We start from the raw sequence: 22816 nt of genomic DNA on the forward strand, positions 1-22816 counted from the left end.
GAAATTGGGGTGCGGGTTTTATTTGCGTCAATATTGGCATTTTTTCAAAATCAGCCTTCCTAAATTTAGGGTGCAGGATTATTCGGTGGCGGGGATTATTCGCGTAACTACGGTATTTACTGTATGCGAGTGTTGTCTAGTGAATTTGTGATCATTTGATAATGATATTTTTAAGTCTATTGTGTTTTTTATGCCATAGGCGATAGTCATCTTGTTTTGCCCTCAATCCATAGACAACATTACTAAGAGACACACTCAATATATTTATTTACTATATTTGCATTTGCCCTAAGTGTCAGCCATCAATGCCATGGAAACTATGACAAAGACGGAAACTATGCATGCTCTTATTGACGTTGCCTGTTGGACGTATTTTGGACCATCTTTAAAACGGGCAAATCAGCAGCGTCTGTACTCTAGTGGAACGACTGTGAATGGCGTCTGTTCTCCATATTAGGAGCGGCCTAAATATCGCCTGGCAGTAGGTATAAAATGCCCTCAATGACAGACTAAGCGACCAGCCGGTTGAGGTAGACTTAGTCGCATCTATGGCTACGTCTTCTCTCGAAATTCAGAACATGCTAAGACGTTCCCCAAAGCAACATGCGCCACTTGCACTCGAGTGGCGTGAGAAGTGTGCAAGGGTTACCTTGTCGTGACACAGGTTTTGCCATGACGTGAAGTGATGAATAATCAGATTGTTTCCCCGTTCATTTTCCTTGGAGGTGACTTAAATGGACATGTCGGATCTCAACGGGATGGATATGGTCTTGGCACGCAAAATGATTAGGGATATCGTATACTTGATTGTGCAAAGGCTCATGACCTAGTTGTGACCAACACATTTTTCAAGAAAAGGATAACACACCTAGCTACATATACCAGTGGAGGTCATGCAACTCGCATCGATTACTGGATGGTTCAACAAGATCTAAAGATGGTAATGGATACCAAAGTGATCCCATATAACAGCATTGCCTTCCCAACACCGCTTGCTTGTTCTGGATATTCGAAAAACTGTCAAACGTTCTAAGACACCTAAAACTGGACCTGAGCGTATCAAGTGGTGGAAAATGAATGTCCACAAGAATGAAATGAAGACAGCATTAACCAACTTCTTAGTGAAGCCTGACCAGTCAGTTGAGGACATGTGGGAAGATGCTGTAAAACAGATACATTAGGCAGCAACAGTAACTCTGGGAAAATCAAAACCCAGGCGTAAATACATTGATATACAGACTTGGTGGTGGGATGATGAAGTCCAACAAGCTATTAAGGTAGCCTTTAACACGTTCACTGCGTATTAACAGAGCGTGACATACCCGCCATAACATAAGCATCACGACACAGTCAAAAATGATTACTGCACGTTATTTCAAGTTACTTATAAATGTGATGAGGAATAAATAACAATTATAAGTTCTTTCGTGTTATACACATGTATGATGCAAGAATAAACGACAATTACAAGTTCAGTTCTTTTACTGAACATATTGCAGTAGTGGAATTTATTTATTTCAAAAGCAGAACCACTCGTAATTCTCCTGAAGAATTAATAAACCGAAAATGCAGTGTCTTAGCTCGCACAGAAGTGGTCTTGCTGCTCAAAGATCCCATAAATGAATGATGACTTATGACGACAACTCTGGAGAGGAAATACGCAGGAAACGGAATACGCATGCGCAAATATGGCTACGGATGAATCTACTAGTAGAGTGGACTTACACGATGTGCGGGATGACAATTAGAGCCTTTCTTACCATACGGGAAACCTGTGATTCACATTTCCTGGCAACCGTCCCATGACGCGCTAGGTGCGTGCTGCGCACCTGCTGCGCCCAGCGCGTGATCCGCATTGAACGTGTTAAGACTTGGTGGAAGACACGCCTGGATACTGACCTTCAGAGGTATAAAGTGCTGAAATCAGCAGTGAAAGAGCAGTGGCTGCTGCAAAAGTTCGTTGTTACCAGGATCTGTATGACCAGCTTGACACACCAGCAGGAGAAAATAACGTTTATCGCCTTGCGAAGTCCCGTAACCGTTCAACCCAGGACGTTGGATACGTCATGCATATCAAGGGAGCTGACAACAAATTACTACGAGACCAACAAGCTATCCTTCAACGATGGTCAGACTATTTTACAGATATCAGCAACAAAGAATTTCATCATCCACCGATTGCAAGCTTTGATCCTATCTATGGACCCGTGCCCTTGATTATGGCAGAGGAAGTAATGATTACCATAAAGAAGATGAAGAATGGTAAAGCAACTGGCCCAGATGACATACCAGCAGAAATCTGGAAAATTCTTGGCAAGCCCGCTGCAGAATTCCTTGCCGCACTCTTCAACCAGATCATCATCGAGAACAAACTTCCCCATGCATGGACAACTAGCACGACAGCCCCAATCTGGAAGGGTAAAGGAGACTTGAGCGACTGCTCAACATACCGCCCTATTCGACTCCTCTGCCATACACTGAAGATATTTGAACGAGTGCTGGACAACAGGCTCAGAAACATTGTCACAGTAACATCCAACCAGTGTGGATTTGTTAAGGGTTGCAGCACAATTGATACCATCCATGCCACACGTCTATTGATGGAAAAACATAGGGAGAGGCAGAAGAGTGTACACATGGCATTTCTGGACCTAGAAAAAACATTTGACTGAGTCCCGCATGACCTCATCTGGCGAGCTCTTCGTAGTCATGAAGCCCCGGAAGCCTATGTAAGCTGGGTACAATTTATGTATCATAACACAACTAGTGTGGTTCGGAGTCCAGCTGGAATCTCTCCGCCTTTTGTTATCACCGTGGGTGTACATCAGGGCTAAGCTCTATTGCCTTTATTATTTATCCTCTGCTTGGATACAGCAACGGCTGACATACAGACATCACATCCCTGGACCCTTCTTTATGCGGATGATGTGGTACTTGCCCAGCAAACATGCCTTGGACTCTAACGCCAGACAGAAACTTAGAGTGACAAATTAGCTGAGAATGGTCTGCGCCTCAACACCCAGAAAAACCGAATACCTAGAATGTGGCCCCCAAACTAGTGGGACCATAAGGATCAATAATCAAGACTTGCAGAAAACCATGCATTTTAAATACCTAGGGTCAGTTGTCACTTCGAACTGTGATGTCACTTTTGATACCTGAGCGCGAGTAAATGCAGCTTGGCTCAAGTGGAGACAAGTCAAAGGAGTCCTCTGCGATAGAAAGATGCCTCACCGTCTAAAGGCAAAAATTTACAAGACGATGGTACGCCCAGCAGCTGTTTACGGGGCAGAATGTCGTCCAATGACAAAAAGGCACGAGCAGACTCTTCATACAATGGAAATGAGGATGCTTCGATGAACTCTTGGACTGACTCGATGTGACCACATAAGAAATGAAGATGTTCGACAAAGGCTGGGCATCGCTCCAATTGTGGAGAAAGTGAGGGAAGCGCGTCTCTGCTGGTACGGTCACGTTATGGATGGCTCGGTTGCTAAAACAGCTCTCCAAGTTGATCCGGGAGGATCACGATCACATGGAAGGCCTTTAAAGCAGAGGACTGACAATATCAAGGCCAACATGGAGGAGATGCAGCAAAGCAGCGGACCCCATAATTTGAGATGAACGCTAGAAAAGACAGAGATTCTGTTCTGTCAAGAAGAAGAAGAAGAAGAAGAAGAAGAAGAAGAATTGGAAATTTCAATAAGGCAGCAACACACTCAGCTGTCAGCTAACACTGCATTTCCAAAAGCAACATTTTTAAATATGTAGTCAAACTACCCTAACTACTACAAGGAAGCCTTGCAAATAGTATTTCTTGTAGGAGGACGAGGAGGAGGGTGCTAATGATCTCCAAAATTTTTACGAGAAAATGCATTTTTGTTTTTGAGCCCACTTTTTGACACCCAGGAGCTCTTACGATCAGCAAGAGAATATAAGAAGAAACCAGTTAAAAATCAATGCAGAGAACATGTTCTGTTAAAAGGGGGCTGAAGGGACACAGGGACCTTGGATGCAAGACATCTGGTGGGTACGAGTTTAACCGCGCAGTCAAATATGTGCGATATGATTATCAGTTTTAACTGCGAAAAGTTCTGAGTAAACTGAAAAAAGAAATAGAAGAAATTGGACATAATGTTGGCTAACGAAAAAAGGCAACTTTTCTCACATTAATTTGTTACAAGATTTGAGATTTTATTGAAATGCCGTAACTACCTCCCTAGCTTTTCTGTCCCTTAATTAGAGGTGGACGGAGACTTCCTCCAGGTCAATTTTATTTTGCACATAACAGCATTTCTCTCCTCACGATTGTACCGCCCTCTTCATTCACGTAGAGTGTGCTTCCGTTGTAAGAGCGAGATGTCATGAGAGAACTCGTTTCATCTGCTGATTTGACTGCACAGAAGCCACATTCAGACACGGTTCAAGTGATTGAAATTAATTATTCCTTTATATTTTCTTTTTCTACCTTCAGTGCAACAAATATAGGTTATTCTTCATGTTGTTACGAATAAAACACCAATTTATTTCAGGATGACGCACACTCACAATTCTAATGGTCACACTCACTAATTACAAGTCTCTCTCTTCTTTACGACACAGCAGGCTGTACCTGGGGACGCTCAATCCTTAGTTTCACTTCCCCAAGTTCAGTCACCTCGTACAGCAGTGGTGTGTAGACCAGTGGATCTGAACGCAGGGCTACCGGCCACACGACACACGATGACTGTTTGTCGTTTCGACTGCAGAGACAGTCCAGTAATTCACACAACTAAACTGCTCAGCAGTATCCAATACTTACAACAGCAAACATTAACACAGGTCCATTTGTCCCAACACTCACTATAGCGGCTTCCCGCGCTGACTCACGCCGAGCCTCGGTCCACAGAAATACACGAACACATAGTACAGTACTGCATTCCGTCGTCTGCAGGCCACTCCGACACCACAACAACAGCTCCTCGGTGGGACACTAGCGGCAGCCACCCAACAGTAACGCACCAACTTCACCGTGGAGTCCAACAAGCACCAACACTGGCTCCACCACGGAGTGTCCGTGGCTAGCGTCCCATTTTATAGCTTGGGTGATTTAAGACAGAATTTTCGCGTGGTGGCTAGAGGAAGAGTCTCCGAGAAATTTGCAGATAAACCGGCTGCCGAGAACAATAGATGGAAAGGCCGGCTGGGAGTACCAAAATGGGCCACACCGGAGCTGGCACATAACACAATGCAATGCTAAATTTAGAACAGAAATATTTATCTTCGTTAAACTGTAACTGCAACATGTCTTATCTACTTTCTGCAGAAAAAGCAATACTCAAGAGGAGGAACGAATAAAGTGAAGCCGAGAAAATTATCTAGTATTTTACAGCATGCTTAGGGGCTTTGAAGGTTGAGAACCTTGGTTTTTCCACTTTTTTTTTCTTCTTCCAAATTTGTAATTTAGCAGTTACTAATTTATGTTTCATATGGTGTTATTAATGTAAATCATGACTAGTGTTATGTATTTAAGGTCATTAGTTCATTTACAACTGTTAGGGACACAATACAGTGCTTTTTGTTTTGGAGAAGCATGTAAAGGAACCTACAGGTAGCTAAGATGGCATCATCTAATCACACTGAAAGACACTGCAAAAGAAACGTATCAAGTGATAAAAGACCCAGAGATTAGCTCGTTCCCATGCTACTAGACGAGCTCGCACTGCTACACGAGGAACAAAAGAGTGTCTGATCAAGTCAGAGAAAGGAATTGCAAGTGATGATGGGAGAGCCTTTCTATTTGAAGATGAAGATGATATTTCTCCTATTTCTGTTATTTGTGACACAATGATACAACGTAACCTATTATTTCCCTAAAGGATTTCACAGCAGAAGTTTGAAATCTATTGAGCATCTCCCTTGGTAAAGCCCTCATTCCTCTTCCTATAAACATGAAGAACTGGGAATGAAACTGTCCAGATGGATGGAAGGCAAGGAACAGTTTCAAATACTTAGAATCCACTATGTCTGCTGATGATTACTTGCTTGCCTGGTGTCCTCTATGATAATGAGAAAAGTCTATAAATGTGTGCCAAGACCTGCAATGCTATATGGTCGCGAAATTTGGCCAACAGTGCACTCAGAATGTAAGCGACTGGAAGTATCTGAAATGAAGATGCTGAGATGGATGTGTGGGGTTACAAGGAAGAACCACATCAGGAACACCTTTATGAGAGGCAGCATTAAAGTGACTGAAATATATAGAGAGGTCCAGAGAAGAGAATTGCTCTGGTATTGCCACGTTAAATGCAGGGATGAAATTATGTGGGAAGGAGAATGCTTGACATGGAGGTGGAAGGGAGGAGGGAGGGAGGGAGGTAAACCTAGAAGAAGATGGATGGATCGTGGGTGTGCGGATCTCAGGGAAAAAGTTAAGAGATAATGCCGTTTGGGATCGAGAGAAATTGGAATGACTTGTCAGAAAGTCAAGGAAAAGACAAGGAAGAAGATAAACAAGTATAAACATGGTATGTAGCAGAGGGCCTTGGAACTACTGTACTTGAAGAAAACTGTGCAAGAAAACTGGCAATTTTAACAAGGACCTGTGCACTTTAACATGAAAGATTGCTCAATGAAATCTGCTGTCATTTTCTCACAATATCCATTCCTAGAAATGACCTGCTACTGTTGCACATACAGTACAATAAATTAGCTTGTCACATGCAGCCATCAGCCATTTTCACAACAAAAATCAATCAATCAATCAATTGGCAGAAACCAAGAATTGCAAGTGACTAATCTCATGTTTTAATCCGTACTGAAATCTGTCGATATACAATAACAAAGTTTTACTATGAATCCACCTGTTCAATACATTATAATAATTTATAATAAAACTTTGTTATTATTGTATAAAAACCAAGAAACAGACACATCTGAAATATCTCACCAAGAGCAACTTCCAAGCAGAAATAATCACATCAAAAGTCCACAGATGGCATAATCATCTAGTACATGAAAGCTTAGGTCATCAGTAGAGCTACATCTTTCAAACCTAAACCGTTTGAAGTTGTAGCACAGGTAACCATGCGCTTGTCTTTACTCTGCGAGAATGACGCTTCGAGCTCCTCTACCGCTCACAGCATTAGCCACGCAAAGCTTCTCTACTGAAGCATCTGCAGATATACTAGCAAAGTACTGTTCATAAAATCCTTAGTATTGTCAACTATAACAGTGAAATGCCAGTATAAAGAACTTGAAGAAAACTGTGTTGTTTTAATATTTCAGAATATATGGCAGTCTGGTTATGACACACGAGCCGGTTTACACGAGTCACTTTAAGTGACCAATGCAGACCACAGCAATTAGTGTGGCAGATGTCTGCCACTCTCATGAGGTTTGCCCCACGACTGCTCTGAACAGTCCTTTTAAAAAATATTTCAGTTCAATAATAAAATAAGAGTTTTGTCTGTACATTGCTCAGAATTTAAAAAGAATAGCATTTCTGTATCGGCCATGTCCACAGTAACAAGAATATGCACTTTTTTACTTTTCCGTAATATCCCTGTCTGTATGTACGCGCATCACGAGAAAACTGCTGAAGAGAATTTAATGTAAATCGGTTTGTAAAGTTGGGGAATGAACCACTACAATCTAGGCTATAAATAATTTTATTTACGCTGAGTGAAATGTAGTTTAGGGGAAGGCTGAACATTTAATTCTCAAATATTTATGTTATTACTGCTCCTATTGATCATTTATGGCATACACTTTTAAGGTACTGGCTAGAATAACAGAGATATTCATGAATTTGTATTTTTGTTGCCAAGTCGATATCATCGCCGACCACGAAAAAATGTGTAAACAGAATTTAATGAAAATCGGTATATAGAACAGGGGAATAAGAAACTACAGTCTAAGCTATAAACAATTTTATTCACCCTGCATGAAGTTGTAGTTTAGGGGAAGGCGATTAAATTTAACTTTTAAATCCCTATGTTATTGGCCCTATCGAAAAGTACTACATAACAAAAGTTATACAGAATACAATTTCCCATCATTTATGTTTTATTCAATTTTAATGTACCGACTATGATAGGAGTGGTATTTCAGAGTCGGAAGGCCTACAATATTGAAAGCTCACAAAACTGATCAACAACAACATTACATTGACCAATGTTTGTTGTCAAATTGTGAATATTTTAGATTAACTTAAATATTATATTTAAGTGTGCTTCTGTGACTCACGCGGCAGCGCACGGGCCTCTCACCGCTGGGTTCCGTGGTTCAAATCCCGGTCACTCCATGTGAGATTTATGCTGGACAAAGTGGAGGCAGGACAGGTTTTTTTTCCGGGTACTCTGGTTTTCCCTGTCATCTTTCATTCCAGCAACACTCTCCAATATCATTTCATTCTACTGTATCTGTCAGTTATTAATCATTGCCCCAGAGGTGTGCGACAGGCCTCTGCAGCCGGCACAGTTCCTATCCTCGCCACAAGATGGGGGCTTCATTCATTCCATCCCTGACCTGGTCATTGACTCGAAAACAGGTTGTAGGTTTTTGATTATATTTAAGTGGTTCACCTATTCAGTACATACATAATTTATTACCTTTAGTAATAGACATCTAAAATGAAGCTGTTCAAGCTTCTTACATCTAATATTTGCTGTGATATTCTTTGTCTCTTATGTTGAGTTGATACTCATCTTCGATAAATGGGATTACTGCTGCGTAACGAGTACAACAGCCTGCCTGAATACTGGCGGGAAATAGCTGGGGAGTTAGATAACTTTCTTTCCTCTGGTTCATACATTTTCTGATAACACACTAGTTCATCATAGTATTCCACCTATTTGATCCCTGGTAGATCGGTAGCGTAGTACTGTTAGTTAAAAGTGAGAAAATGTGTGGTTTTTCATTTGACCGAGTATTTCATACGATAGCACTGCTTTTAATCATGACATTCCTACTGGCTTCACAGCTGTTTTCATCTTTCTTCAGCCACATAACAACTAAGACTCTTTTTGAGGATGTAAAACGGCAGGTGGAGCATGAGTTTCAGCCATTACAATGAAAATTTCCTAACCCAGTGTTCACATAAGAAAAGACATTTGGTGACTTTCCTGTCGCGTTTCTAGGGTGACGTTATGAGCTATACAATTTAATACAATCTTACTCGCAACTTGTACGCTACCTAACCTAGAATTCCGTAGCGAAGCAAGGGTACATCAGCTAGTAAAATAATAAAATAAAAACTGTATTCCCCTTCTCTCCGAAAGGTTCTACATTAAATTCTTTCAATACTGATCTATACAAGCACAGGGCTGGAGGAAAGAGGAAATTCTGGCTATACTTGCATTCTCCATGAAGAAATTTTACAGATTTTAAAACTTCACTCAGTTTCCAGAACCACGACAAAACTTTGACAGTCTTCACAATTTTCCTCCAGCCAACCAATAGTTCTGTTAAATATGGTTGGACCGAGCTCGATAGCTGCAGTCGCTTAAGTGCGGCCAGTATCCAGTATTCGGGAGATAGTAGGTTCGAACCCCACTGTCGGCAGCCCTGAAAATGGTTTTCCGTGGTTTCCCATTTTCACACCAGGCTAATGCTGGGGCTGTACCTTAATTAAGGCCATGGCCACTTCCTTCCCAATCCTAGCCCCTCCCTGTCCCACCGTCGCCATAAGACCTATCTGTGTCGGTGCGACGTAAAGCAAAAAAGGTTGGACCCACACCTGTTACAACTAAATTCATCCAAGATTGAAGCTATGAACATTTTAAACATAGATTTTCATTGCATTTGTTGACTATTTTATTTCATGGTTTTTATGTATTGCAGTTCTTGTATATGTCTTTCGGTCCCAAAAATGTTCCATATAAACCAAAGTTAAATTTCCCCGGATCTATTGTTCCTCAAACTATTGTTTTATCACATTGAACGTCAAAAAAATATGTCCTTGACCACAATTTTCCCACATGGATCGAGCGTACATAGGAAAAATATACGCAAAAGTTTCTTGAATTTAAGGAGACAGACTCTAGCATATAATAGCAGCAACCTGGTACATGAGAATGCACGAGCGATTCCAAGTTGCTAGTCTTGGGCAAGGATCTTGCAGGCTGGAGTGCTGTGCGCAGGTTTTTCACGTCCAACCTCACTACGAGCTTCCTGGCACCAACACTTCTCCTCGACCCACCCATCCCTACATGTAATCTTATTTGCAAGAATTAAAATGGAGGCACTGTAAAAGTCAAATTTTCCACCATTTTCTGTGTTGCTATTGGCTGGCTAGGGCTGTCACCTTTGTTGAAAATGAGAAAATCGCACAGTTTAAAATAGTTATGGCATGCGCCGGGTACGTTTTAATTAGTCACCAGGGTTATTAATTGCATCGTGCCTTGTGATGTGTGTGGGATGCTAGAGGCTGTTGACCACTTAAGCCACACCAATGATCTTTTCACTAGCTTGGTCCTGAAACTATTTCCTATGTTGGCAGCCTCACATAGTCCGCTGTGACATCCTCCAACGCGCACCATGTTGAATTTCTAACCTTTCTGACATCGTTCGATCCTCGCCGTGTGGGATCTCTAACCCATCGTTCGCGAAGGGTTATGGAATCTTTACCAAATTACAGGTAATAATAATAATTAATATGCAATAAGAGAACTGACCTCAAAAGGTTTTCAGTTATTACAAGATGTGAAGACAAGTGAAACAAAATGGGGCAAAAGTCATGCTTTTTATTTTCATTGGTTATATCATGGTTGCAATATTTTAATAGTGTTATGTATAGTATGAGTCTGTCCGGCTCCATGGCTAGATGGTTAGGTGCGTGTTGGCTTTTGGTTCAAGGGGTCTCGATTGGGTCAGGGAATTTAACTTTCGTTGGTTAATGCCGACGGTTTGGGGGCTGCGTCTGCGCACCGACTCACGCATTAGGTGGGGCTGGATTTTCATAAGCACGTAGACTGCCTATCGCAACAACTCGAAAGACCTGCACCAGTCTTCGGAGGCCACACACTATTATTATTATATTTACATGAAGAAAAATGCCCAAATACGTTACCCGTATTTTATTATTTTCCTTTCCCCCTATTGTTTGTCACCTGCATTTATCGTTTTCCTGCATCCATAGTCATTTCTCCCCCCTCCCACGAGAAAAACGGTGCATCGAGTTTTCACTGCACATGTACTGTCACAATCTTGTGCGCTAGTGTCATTACCTTTACACCATATACGATCAACCTTTGTTATACTGAACATTTCATAGCACTGGCATTTGTTTAACTACCACTTCACTGTACACTCGTCCTCCCTTTTTCTGCATTCTTGTCCTACATTTGCCACATCAAGTGGGAACCTCTCTCTACCAAGCAGAAGTGAGCTCGTAAGCACTCCGTGTCTCCCTTCCCACACATTCGTGTTCCTAGTGTACACAAACTGTCCATTTTTCACGCACTGTAACACGACATGTTTACTACGAGTGTACATTGAAATGGTCTGCAGAGAAGCAGACAGACAATTTAAAGAGCAACCTTTGGTACGAGAGCCTGGCTCCTCTCTCTGAACTACTGGAAGACGTGCAGTTTGAAGTCGAGCTGAAGACAGAAATGTTAAAAGTTAGTAGTCACCTCCAACAAAGCTGGTCAGTAATGTGACAACGAGGCACCATCACTTACCTCTCCGCCAGGACATCGGGCGAGATTGAGCCATTGTGGTGCACAAGATCCACCAGTTCACCCGTCGAACCCGTGTCCGAAGTGTCCACAAGGGACGAGCTATCCACGTTATCGCTCTCCGATGTGCTTGTGTCTTCGGGAGGCAAGATAACCACCGGCGTAACGTAACTTCCCAGGTCGGACTGGACCAGAAAGTTTGGTGGGTTCTGAAAACGAGTATAAAATCAACACTTCACATCACAGCTGACACAGAGCAGTCAATTGACCATGCACGTCCATACAGATTTAGAACACTCGTTCAAATATCTCGTTAAACAGAATGTCTAGGTTAAATGTGTACTAATATAAAATTTAATAACTTGAGAAGTAGTCAGTTTGTTTCTACAAATAGGGTAACATACCTAATACAGTTCGATATGCGCACCATTAGTGTCGCGACAGACATCTAATGTGTATTCCACTTCTCTCCAAGTCTTCAGCAGTATTGTTCTAGGCATAACATTCACGATAGCTGCACGAATGTGATCCAGTGCCATAACATCGGGGCTTCTAGGGGACCAAGCAATCGATGGACTACCTCTCCTATGCGGCGATCTGGGAACTCATGATTCAAGAAATCCCTCACAAGTTCAGCATATTGACGAAGTTCTGGCACAACATACAGCTCCAACACGTGTAGGCTCAACAATGCACACTACACATTCACTTTCGGAGAGTCCCATTTGTACTACGTGGGGGTATTCATTTCCCCACATGCGGCAATCGTGCTTGTTTACCGTGCTGGAACTATGGAATGTAGCCTCATCCGACAAACAGACCAAATCGAGGAATGCCTCATTTCCATCAGCTTTTGTCAGAACTGTCTCTGCGAATGCCTTCCGTCGCAGCCTGTCCTGAGGTTTGATTTTGTGACAAAGCTGCAGTTTGTACACTCGTAGGCGTAATCTTTCATGGACGACATCGTGTAGTGTCAAATGAGATAACTGTAACTACCTACTTGCTTGTCGGATTGACTTACGAGGGCTTCACTTGAAGGAGGCCTGGGTTAATTCAACAGTAGCCTCTGGAACTGCGTGCTTGGCGTGGTGCCTCGACATTGACAGCAAGCTCCCAGATTCCCAAAGGCGCTGTCCCATTTTTTGATAGTTACGTAAGTGGGAACATCGTCAATTGATAACAGTTCATACTCGTGTCACAATCTACATTGTACCAGTGTAACAGATTTTAGCTGAGCGACAAAAAGCACACAGAACACCTTCTGCTGTGGAGTCTACATGGCTAATGGCTACCGGCGTGCGCGTTGCAATTACACGCATGCACTCGCGGTACCACCTGCTGCAAGCGAACACAGAAAACATTTTCAGTTACCACACTTGTAGAAAGAAAGCGCCAATAAACATTTCAATTATTTCTCAAGTTATTAAATTGCTACATCAATCAATGAAACTTTGATTTCTGTGTTTAAGTTTCAACAGCAGCACAAAATGACTGATAATTCTGAGGGAACTGAGAATGTTTTGAACAAAATAAATGCATATGGCATTTCAGTTAATGAAAATATGATGCTGACTGACACAGTCACATTGTCTGCTCTGTACCTATATTCAATGTTCATACAAAATGGTACTTTCAAAGCTAGAGTGGTGATTTTATTGATTTTTTCAGCAATTTCGGAGTTAACTTCATACCTTTGAGAAAAAAATCAGTGTAATTTATGCAGTTTGATTTTACATACATACATACATACATACATACATACATACATACGTAATCATTATAGACTATTATGCCTTTCAGCATTCAGTCTGCAAGCCTCTGTGAATTTACTAAATGTTGCCGCAATCCTCTATTTGTAACTAGTACTGTGGACTCATTTAGTTCTATACCTCTTATCTTTAAATCGTTAGAAACTGCATCTAACCATAGTCGCCTTGGCTTCCCTCTACTTCTCTTACCCTCCATAACAGAGTCCATTATTCTCCTAGGTAACCTATCCTCCTCTATTTGCCTCACATGACCCCACCCCAGCTTCATCCACCAAGTTCATTCCTAACTTAGCCTTTCTGAGTACCCTCCTGGCATTGTTTCCACCTGTTTGTACCAGCAATCATTCTTGCTGTACCTGCAAAGCTGAAAGGGAATCTAATTTCCTTTCAACAGCACGCATTTTCTTCACGGTTTCGGACAACAGGTTAGTGGATTTTTCAAGTAGGTCTATAGTTTTACACAAGAAGATTAGATTGGCAGATATAAATGCCAAATCACTTTTCAAAGATCTGTCTTTCAGTAACACTTGAATTTCAATTGAAGACTCGTCATTTTTATCTAGTGCATTCACGACGGATGCAAAACTTTCAAAACTGGATGCATAGTGAACCACTGCGCAAAGCCAGGTACCCAACCACATGACAATAGGCAAAGGAGGAAGTGCAAGACCTGCGTTTTTGTCTTTACACTTTCTTGAGGGTGCTTTTGCAAAGACTTTTTTTCCATTCGACACTAATTTATCACTTTAGCACACTGAGCCCTTACACATATCCTGTATAGAGCATGAACTACGCAAGTTACAGTCGGCTGCACTGTAAGTAAGTAGAAGCAATACATTTTACACGTTTTGGTCAAAGTAAGAGCATGGCTGGTTTGCAGCAGGCATTTTTTTACACACTGGCAAACAAGAATGTTCACAAGCAGTTTTGCCATTCTTCAACACACCAACTACATTTCCTACTTTTCTGCCACTTGAATCAGTGGTTTTGTCAATGCTCACGCACAGTTTCTCCCTATCACATACTGCCCGAATTCTTCGTAACATTTTGGAAGATAGTTTTTCCTTAATGTGGATTCGTCTGGAGGCTCAAAATTAATGTATTTTGTTACGATATTTCTCAGTTTTGGATTATTTAATTTGCCTTGAGGAATGTCAGGGCAAACAAATGCCCTGCATAAATCTAGATAATACTGGGAGTATTTGGATGGACCTACATTTGAAGTAGCTGGTTCATCTATTAGTAATTGTCAGGAACGCACACGCGAAGCAGCCGCTTATTTCCAGACAAATGCTGGGTTACTGATCTGCACTAACTGTTTTACCATATGGTTGGCAAAACAATACTTTTCCTTTGGTAGTGAAAATGTTTTTAAATTCTATATTCCTCTACGTATTGTTGAAGACGCGATCTTGTACTCAACTTCACTCTCAACACTGTGCTGCAAGCATTTTCAGTGAATAGCTGTTTCAATAAAAAAGAATAGTAGCAGACACTGAACAAAATATTTCTTCTCTCTTAGAAATTCAGAAAAAAAGCACACGACCACGGGAATGTTATATAACCTTACTCTTAGCAGTGGCACAATCCCACTGAGAATATGTTTCCAGTCCCCAGTGCTCACCTTCACCTTACCTCTCTGAGATTGCCTTTTGTTGAAATTCTGTAAACAAAACCAGAGCTGGCTGACTAATATCAGCGACCAGCAAGTCTTCGAACTTCCGGAGAGAAGTCCATAAATAGCCACAATATTCAGAAACATACACTGTTAAAAAACAAGACCGCAATCATAAAATGAGAATATGAGCACCATTTTGTAACACAGTAGCATTTTATTGCAGATTTATGTGCTCATTATGGATTTTCTTAAAATATGTACTTACACAAAAAAATAGTGAAAATACGTGTTTTTATGTGAAACAAGATTATGTTTTAATGCTGAGGGATACACAATAGGAATAACAGACATTGTAAATTGTGTTAAAACATGCACAAAAAAATATGTTATTACACAGAAATCTGCTCCCTAATTATGAGCCCAGGATTTTGTTAGCAATTTTAATCTGAAACACAGGAAAGCAGCTGAAGATGCCTATAAAATTAGGCGAAACATGTCCCACAATTAGACATAATATCATATATGGTATGTAATTCACAAAAATCACAAAGTATTGAGAATGTGGACCCACAAGAGACATTCTTTCATAATTCCCCCAGCTTGGGGATGGGGTGTTTTGTGTTCATTTACATACACTGACTGACAGAGCAAATGCAACACCAAGAAGGAGTGGTTCGAAAGGGATGAAAGTTGGGGAAAAAACAGAGACGGCACGGACGAATAATTGATGTTTATTTCAAATCGATATGCAGGTTACACAATGCGCACGGCATCGACTCAGTAGGATGTAGGACCACCGCGAGCGGCGATGCACGCAGAAACACGTCGAGGTACAGAGTCAATAAGAGTGCGGATGGTGTCCTGAGGGATGGTTCTCCATTCTCTGTCAACCATTTGCCACAGTTGGTCGTCCGTACGAGGCTGGGGCAGAGTTTGCAAATGGCGTCCAATGAGATCCCACACGTGTTCGATTGGTGAGAGATCCGGAGAGTACGCTGGCCACGGAAGCATCTGTACACCTCGTAGAGCCTGTTGGGAGATGCAAGCAGTGTGTGGGCGGGCATTATCCTGCTGAAACAGAGCATTGGGCAGCCCCTGAAGGTACGGGAGTGCCACCGGCCGCAGCACATGCTGCACGTAGTGGTGGGCATTTAACGTGCCTTGAATACGCACTAGAGGTGACGTGGAATCATACGCAAGAGCGCCCCAAACCATGATGCCGCGTTGTCTAGCGGTAGGGCGCTCCACAGTTACTGCCGGATTTGACCTTTCTCTACGCCGACGCCACACTCGTCTGCGGTGACTATCACTGACAGAACAGAAGCGTGACTCATCGGAGAACACGACGTTCCGCCATTCCCTCATCCAAGTCGCTCTAGCCCGGCACCATGCCAGGCGTGCACGTCTATGCTGTGGAGTCAATGGTAGTCTTCTGAGCGGACGCCGGGAGTGCAGGCCTCCTTCAACCAATCGACGGGAAATTGTTCTGGTCGATATTGGAACAGCCAGGGTGTCTTGCACATGCTGAAGAATGGCGGTTGACGTGGCGTGCGGGGCTGCCACCGCTTGGCGGCGGATGCGCCGATCCTCGCGTGCTGACGTCACTCGGGCTGCGCCTGGACCCCTCGCACGTGCCACATGTCCCTGCGCCAACCATCTTCGCCACAGGCGTTGCACCGTGGACACATCCCTATGGGTATCGGCTGCGATTTGACGAAGCGACCAACCTGCCCTTCTCAGCCCGATCACCATACCCCTCGTAAAGTCGTCTGTATGCTGGAAATGCCTCCGTTGACGGCGGCCTGGCATTCTTAGCTATACACGTGTCCTGTGGCACACGACAACACATTCTACAATGACTGTCAGCTGAGAAATCACGGTACGAAGTGGGTCATTCGCCAACGCCGTGTCCCATTTATCGTTCGCTACGTGCGCAGCACAGCGGCGCATTTCACATCATGAGCATACCTCAGTGACATCAGTCTACCCTGCAATTGGCATAAAGTTCTGACCACTCCTTCTTGGTGTTGCATTTGCTCTGTCAGTCAGTGTACATCACACGACCACACAAACATGCAGTAGTAAACACATCCCTCCACACAAGTTTGTAATCACCAAGCAAAGTGCTGACCCTAAGAAATTGGGGGAGGGGGAAAGCCGAGAAGAAGAGGAAGAAGAAAACTGTAATACATTTATATAATTCAACAGATTTAAGTTGCACCAAGAGCAGTATATCCAGGAATTCGACCTCTGCTTCGCTGGAAAACATGAGTTTCCTGAATGGTGACAATATTGACGTTATTGTCCAACAGAAATTTCGACAGATAGTCACACTTTGCCTTGCTGATGCTTTCGACGTTCAGTTGTAGAGTCTGATAGATGGACCAATGTTTCTCGTTAACGAGTTCTGAGAAGAACTGTTTCTATTATTTTGTTGATATGTCACTGCCAGGAGATCCTGTGGATGGTCTGGCTGCCTGTTTTTGCTGTTGCTAACTTAACACCATCCAGGAGGCACGTGTAGGGCAATTAGAGTTTAAACCTATGGACATGAAGCACAAATTACTTTGTTTCTCATCTGTAAATATAGCCATACGCTAAATAAATAATAATTCAACAAGTCTAATGCTTCACTTTCCCTGTTCATTGAGTTTTGTTGTAGCGTTCTACATTATATCAACTGCTCTCACTGCTTTCTGCAGGCCATCCCATTTCAAACTCTGCCACTGCCACTTGCCATTTACCGAGCTCAAATGCTATTTTATTTGATGGTAAATAAATATCACATGAGAAGACGTTCACTTCCTTGTGTCACTGTAAGTCACAACACACAATTACAAGTCACGTCCCACCATCTGCGTCCAGAAGAGTTGAACAGCGGCCTCTCAGTACCAAAAGCAATGTAAGAGAAGGGGTCGTAGATTTAAGAAAAAGATAACTCAATCCCAAGATCTACGACAATGTCTTAGTGGAATACATAATCAGAAAAAGTGAAAGTGCCCAGTGTTCCATGTGATACAAATATATGAGAATAATTTAATACGTATATGAGAAACCACAAACCACAGTTAATAAAGGCTTGGAACATGCCAGGGCATGGCAAAATATTAGGACATATCACAGGATGTTTGGAGGCGCATGTTCTCTATGCTTCTAGAAAGCACAGATAACAACCACCTTCCTGGGGAAGGAAAAATGCCAACTCAGAGTCACAAGCAGGGCGAAGTCGAGCGCCGAACAGTACATTCGAGAAAATAAGAGGTTATTTAAGGAGGTGCAGAGGGAAAAATTAGGCAGGAAAGCCAGGGCAGACGAGTTGAGTCAAGTCACGTACAGGCCGTCAAGGTAGAGTCACACAGAAAGTAGTAGTTGGTTAGGCAGTCAAGCCGTAGTCAGAGAGTTGCTCACGCAATTACAGACAGTCCCAGGCTAGTCAGTCAGCAGTCAGTAAGACAGTCTCCGTCTTAGTCTTGAAGGTTGAACGAGAGACGGTTCGTGGAGGAAGCCAGGAAGTTAGCCTACAGGCTTTACAAGAAACAGTTCGAAGGAGAGCCAAGCGAGGTAGACTTCTGAACTAAACGGGAATAGGTTCAAGCAAGAAAGAAGGGACTTGTCAGACGTAGTATGGAAAGTTGGTTATGGGAAACCACGGATAGAGATGAGCAATTGTAGTAACCACATACACAGTAGAGTAAGACTCCAAGCCATAGAGGACTACTAGAATTCGGTAGCCCCAGATTAGTCTGACAGTAATCCTAGAGCACCGTACGGGCAGGTGAAAGCAGCCTACTACAGGGAAGAGTAATGCGATGCGGGAAGGTGAATCTAAAGACAGACCTAGAGCCCAAAAAGAACTGCTTTCCCTTGACGGTTAGCAAGGTGTGAAGTGCTGAGACCCATCAAGTATCTGTGTGTGCAAGAAAAGCCAGAAGAAAGAAGACGCCACAAAAAGATCATCTCTCTTGGGAGATAAGTATTTATTGAAACAGACTCTTTGAGGGACAAAGGGAACCAAAGACTTCTTAGGTAGCTTGAAGTGTATTCAGGTTAGGAAGTTCCCTTCTTAAGAAGAAAAAGTTCACTCATACATAACTGCATAGATTTTTGTATATATCTTTTGTATAGTATTTCTTGGTGATTTTAATATACTTTAGCTTGGCAAAAGGCCATTCAAATTGGTGTCATTATTGTCTCAAATAGTTGTGTATCGAACCCTTTTCCAGTCCCCAGCCTGTTCTATCCTTAGGATACAAAAGGTGGAGTTAAAATTTATGGTGTAAGGTGTGGGGTAATGCACAATTAACACGCGGTAAATATTAAAATTTATGGCGTCAGGTTGTGGAGTACTAATTAATTCACGATAAAGAGTAAAATTTCTGGTGTATAACTGTGATTGTTCAGAGGTACTTAATGGTGTCAGGCTAACAACTGATTCTGTGATTTGCTGTTTCAGAAGTCTTATATACTGCTGTTCGAGATATCACTACCGGACAAGGAGAGGAAGAATACTTTGCAGTCCACTGAGAGGCAGCCAGTATAGTAAGCGGAATTCAAGCCCAGTTCCAGAGTCTTGCAGTCATCAATCAATTTTAAAATGGAAGGATCTTCTTGGTCAGTTAGCCCCACCCCGAGTAATGTAGTTAATGAGCATGGCGAGGTGTTAATACATGCTGAACAGTATATGTCAATGACTGAGGCTTTATGAATAATAAGTACAGAGTTTGACAGCTCTCAACCAGCTAGACTAAGAGTTTTGAGAAAATGTAGAAACCACATTAGAAGTAGTGAGGCAAGACAAACGAGATTTGTTTTACAAATTAATTCTGAGGAAAATCAGTAAGGAAGCTCGTAGTAAACTTTTAGTACGACTCGATGTGCGGACTTGGGATGAAATTAAAGAATATTGTAGTGAAAAGAGAATGGTAGAACATTCATGGCTAGGCAATACGCAGGGGAAACTGTGTCCCAACGGGCACATAGAACACAGCAATCCAAGGGAACACCAGGCGTGATTTATTCAAAGGTCACTCAAGGCTAGTTTTGTAAAGGATTGAGCAATGAGAGAATACAAAGTAGAAATGCACAAACTCTCAAATAGGCCATAGATTACATGTTACAAATCTCATATTATGGTTCGTATTGAAATGTACTTCAAGTCAAATAATAATACTAGATTATAGATTCCACCTGTTCAATACATAAGAGTTTTTTATTTAAATTCAAGAAATAGTTCTTAACATATTACATATAGGGACACGTTTCACCTATAATGATGGCATCATCAGCCTAAAAATCTCATACGTGAAAGAAAGATAGATCAGGATCCTGATTGTTCTTATACCTAAATAGGAGGACACTGTACTCTTATGATAAAGTCTTATAATCAATCCTTATTGTAGATCTTTGCGAATGTCTCTCGTTTTTTAAAAATGTGGTAACAAGTGGTTAGTTAAGAGTTCAAAAATAACACGTAAATTGCTGCGTTGAAATAAAATTTGGTAAATGTGGTGCCTTATTCTGGAGATGGCGTTAGGAGCTTATAATATCTTATTAATTTAGGATAAAAGTCGCTCTTAGTAGTAGTAAGTTATGAAGAGATAATACGACAAACTTCTTGAAGCACTTAGGAGCGAGGACAAGCACTCATCAGAAAACGTGTCTATTTTTATAATTAGCTGGTAGACGTGGTTGTAGCTTCTTGTATTACAAGTGCGAGGTTGAGTAGAGCATTAACCAAATTAACACAACTGTCTAAGAGACGTAACTCCACAAGCTCTACTCAACCTCGCACTTGTAATACAAGAAGCTACAACCACGTCTACCAGCTAATTATAAAAACAGACATGTTTTCTGACAAGTACTTGTTCTCACTCCTAAGTGCTTCAAGAAGATTGTCGTATTATCTTCTCATATAAAATTTGCTGGCGAGATGTAGTGTTTACAGTGCATTATGTCTTCTGGTACGGGCTATAACATTGACCTGTCTCAGACTCATCCTTGGCTTTGACAATATGAAAGTGACTGAGGTATGAGTGATGCTAGTAATGCCATTGCTTATGCAGCCAGTCCCTGTTATGAATTGTGTGAAAATATCGCTCATAGGGTCAGTTGGTGCAAGCATTTCAGTGGGCTTGGCAGACTGATGTGTAATAGCAACGGCTGGCTTGGTGACGAAAGCAACGGGAAACTACCTCACTCCTCATTTCCCTAGTACGCCTATTCAGTGACGCCTAGGCTATTTATGACAGCTGTTGGCGGAGCTGCAGAGGATCAAACCAGCCTTTGGGCTGATTACCCAACATACATACATAAAACTAACAACTTACTACTACTAAGAGTGACTTTTATCCTAAATTATTAAGCTATTATAAGCTCCTTACGCCATCTCCAGAATAAGGCACAACATTTACCAAATTTTATTTCAACGCAGCAATTTACGTATTATTTTTGAACTCTTAACTAACCACTTGTTACCACATTTTTAAAAAAACGAGACATTCACAAAGATCTACAATAAGGATTGATTATAAGACTTTATCATAAGAGTACAGTATCCTTTTATTTAGGTATAAGAACAATCAGGATCCTGATCTTTCTTTCACGTATGAGATTTTTAGGCTGATGATGCCATCATTATGGGTGAAACGTGTCCCTATATGTAATATGTTAAGAACTATTTCTTGAATTTAAATAAAAAACTCTTATGTATTGAACAGGTGGAATCTGACTTTAGGCCATAAATAGCGCAAAGGAAGAGGAACATTACAAACTTGTTCCGTATTGAAAACAGCTATATCACTAAGTTTACACAAGGAGTATTTTTTACACCGCCTATTCAATACAATTAATTCCACTGTTGCGTGGTCAAATGAACATAGAAACTACCAGATTTTTACGGTACATGTTTCGCCCCTCTCTCATAGGGCATCATCAGCCTTATTTAATCCTAAAAACAAAATTTGATCCGAAGACCTTATCAGAGTAACGAACTCTTAATAGTATTAACACTGTGGATTTACAAAGATATTAGATAAAACATACTAAAATCACTTTGAAAATGTTTGTTTAAAATAATTTTTCGTCATATTATTTCTCAAAAATAATTCATGTCTGACGCTGAAATGGATCCTTTTCGTAAAAAGCTTGATTAACATATAACGCTTGGGGACCAGAACTGAATCCAAGGCTTCAATGGATAGGAATAGAATGATAACCTACATATATATATTAAAAAACTAGCAATTACCCGCAGCTTCACTCGCGTGGATTTCGTAATTTGATCAAAGTAATCGCTCCTCGGCATTGTACTAAGACATTATCTGAACATTCCTAAAGTATAAAAACTCACCTGAAAATTGATTTTAATTTACCCCAGAAATTCTTGTAAACCATGTTTGTGGTATTACCTTTCGTGGCTAAGACGTCCATGCGACACAGAACTGTACATGTGAGAAACGGTCTTCTCTCAAGTCGAATAATATTAAATACAAGTTTCTTTATTTTTAAAGGAGATTCCAAATACCTATTCCCACATCTGTACCATCTTCAGTTTTTGAGATATACATAAGTATCCCCATAAAAAGAATTCAACCCCGTGATCAGTCCTTCCCCCAACCCACCCCCATTTTAGTGTATTTTCCTAAAACAAAAATACATGTTTATTTTTAAAGGAGATTCCAAATACCAATTTTCACGTTCCAATACAATACTTGTTTCATTATTTTTAAAGGAGATTCCAAATACTAATTTTCACATCTGTAACATCTTGA

General features: G+C 41.4%; 1 protein-coding gene across 4 annotated transcripts in view; it reads right to left on the reverse strand.

Moving 5' to 3' along the window:
- Positions 1 to 22816, reverse strand: part of Hip1 (Huntingtin interacting protein 1) — a 604867-nt gene that overhangs the window by 211274 nt on the left and 370777 nt on the right. For all 4 annotated transcript variants that reach the window (XM_067154583.2, XM_067154580.2, XM_067154584.2 and 1 more), the window contains one exon: positions 11664 to 11869. In XM_067154583.2, the coding sequence (XP_067010684.2) occupies positions 11664 to 11869 (206 nt within the window). The remainder of the gene's footprint in view (positions 1 to 11663; positions 11870 to 22816) is intronic.

Source organism: Anabrus simplex, chromosome 10, assembly GCF_040414725.1.
Source record: "Anabrus simplex isolate iqAnaSimp1 chromosome 10, ASM4041472v1, whole genome shotgun sequence".
Taxonomy (NCBI): Eukaryota; Metazoa; Arthropoda; class Insecta; order Orthoptera; family Tettigoniidae; genus Anabrus; species Anabrus simplex.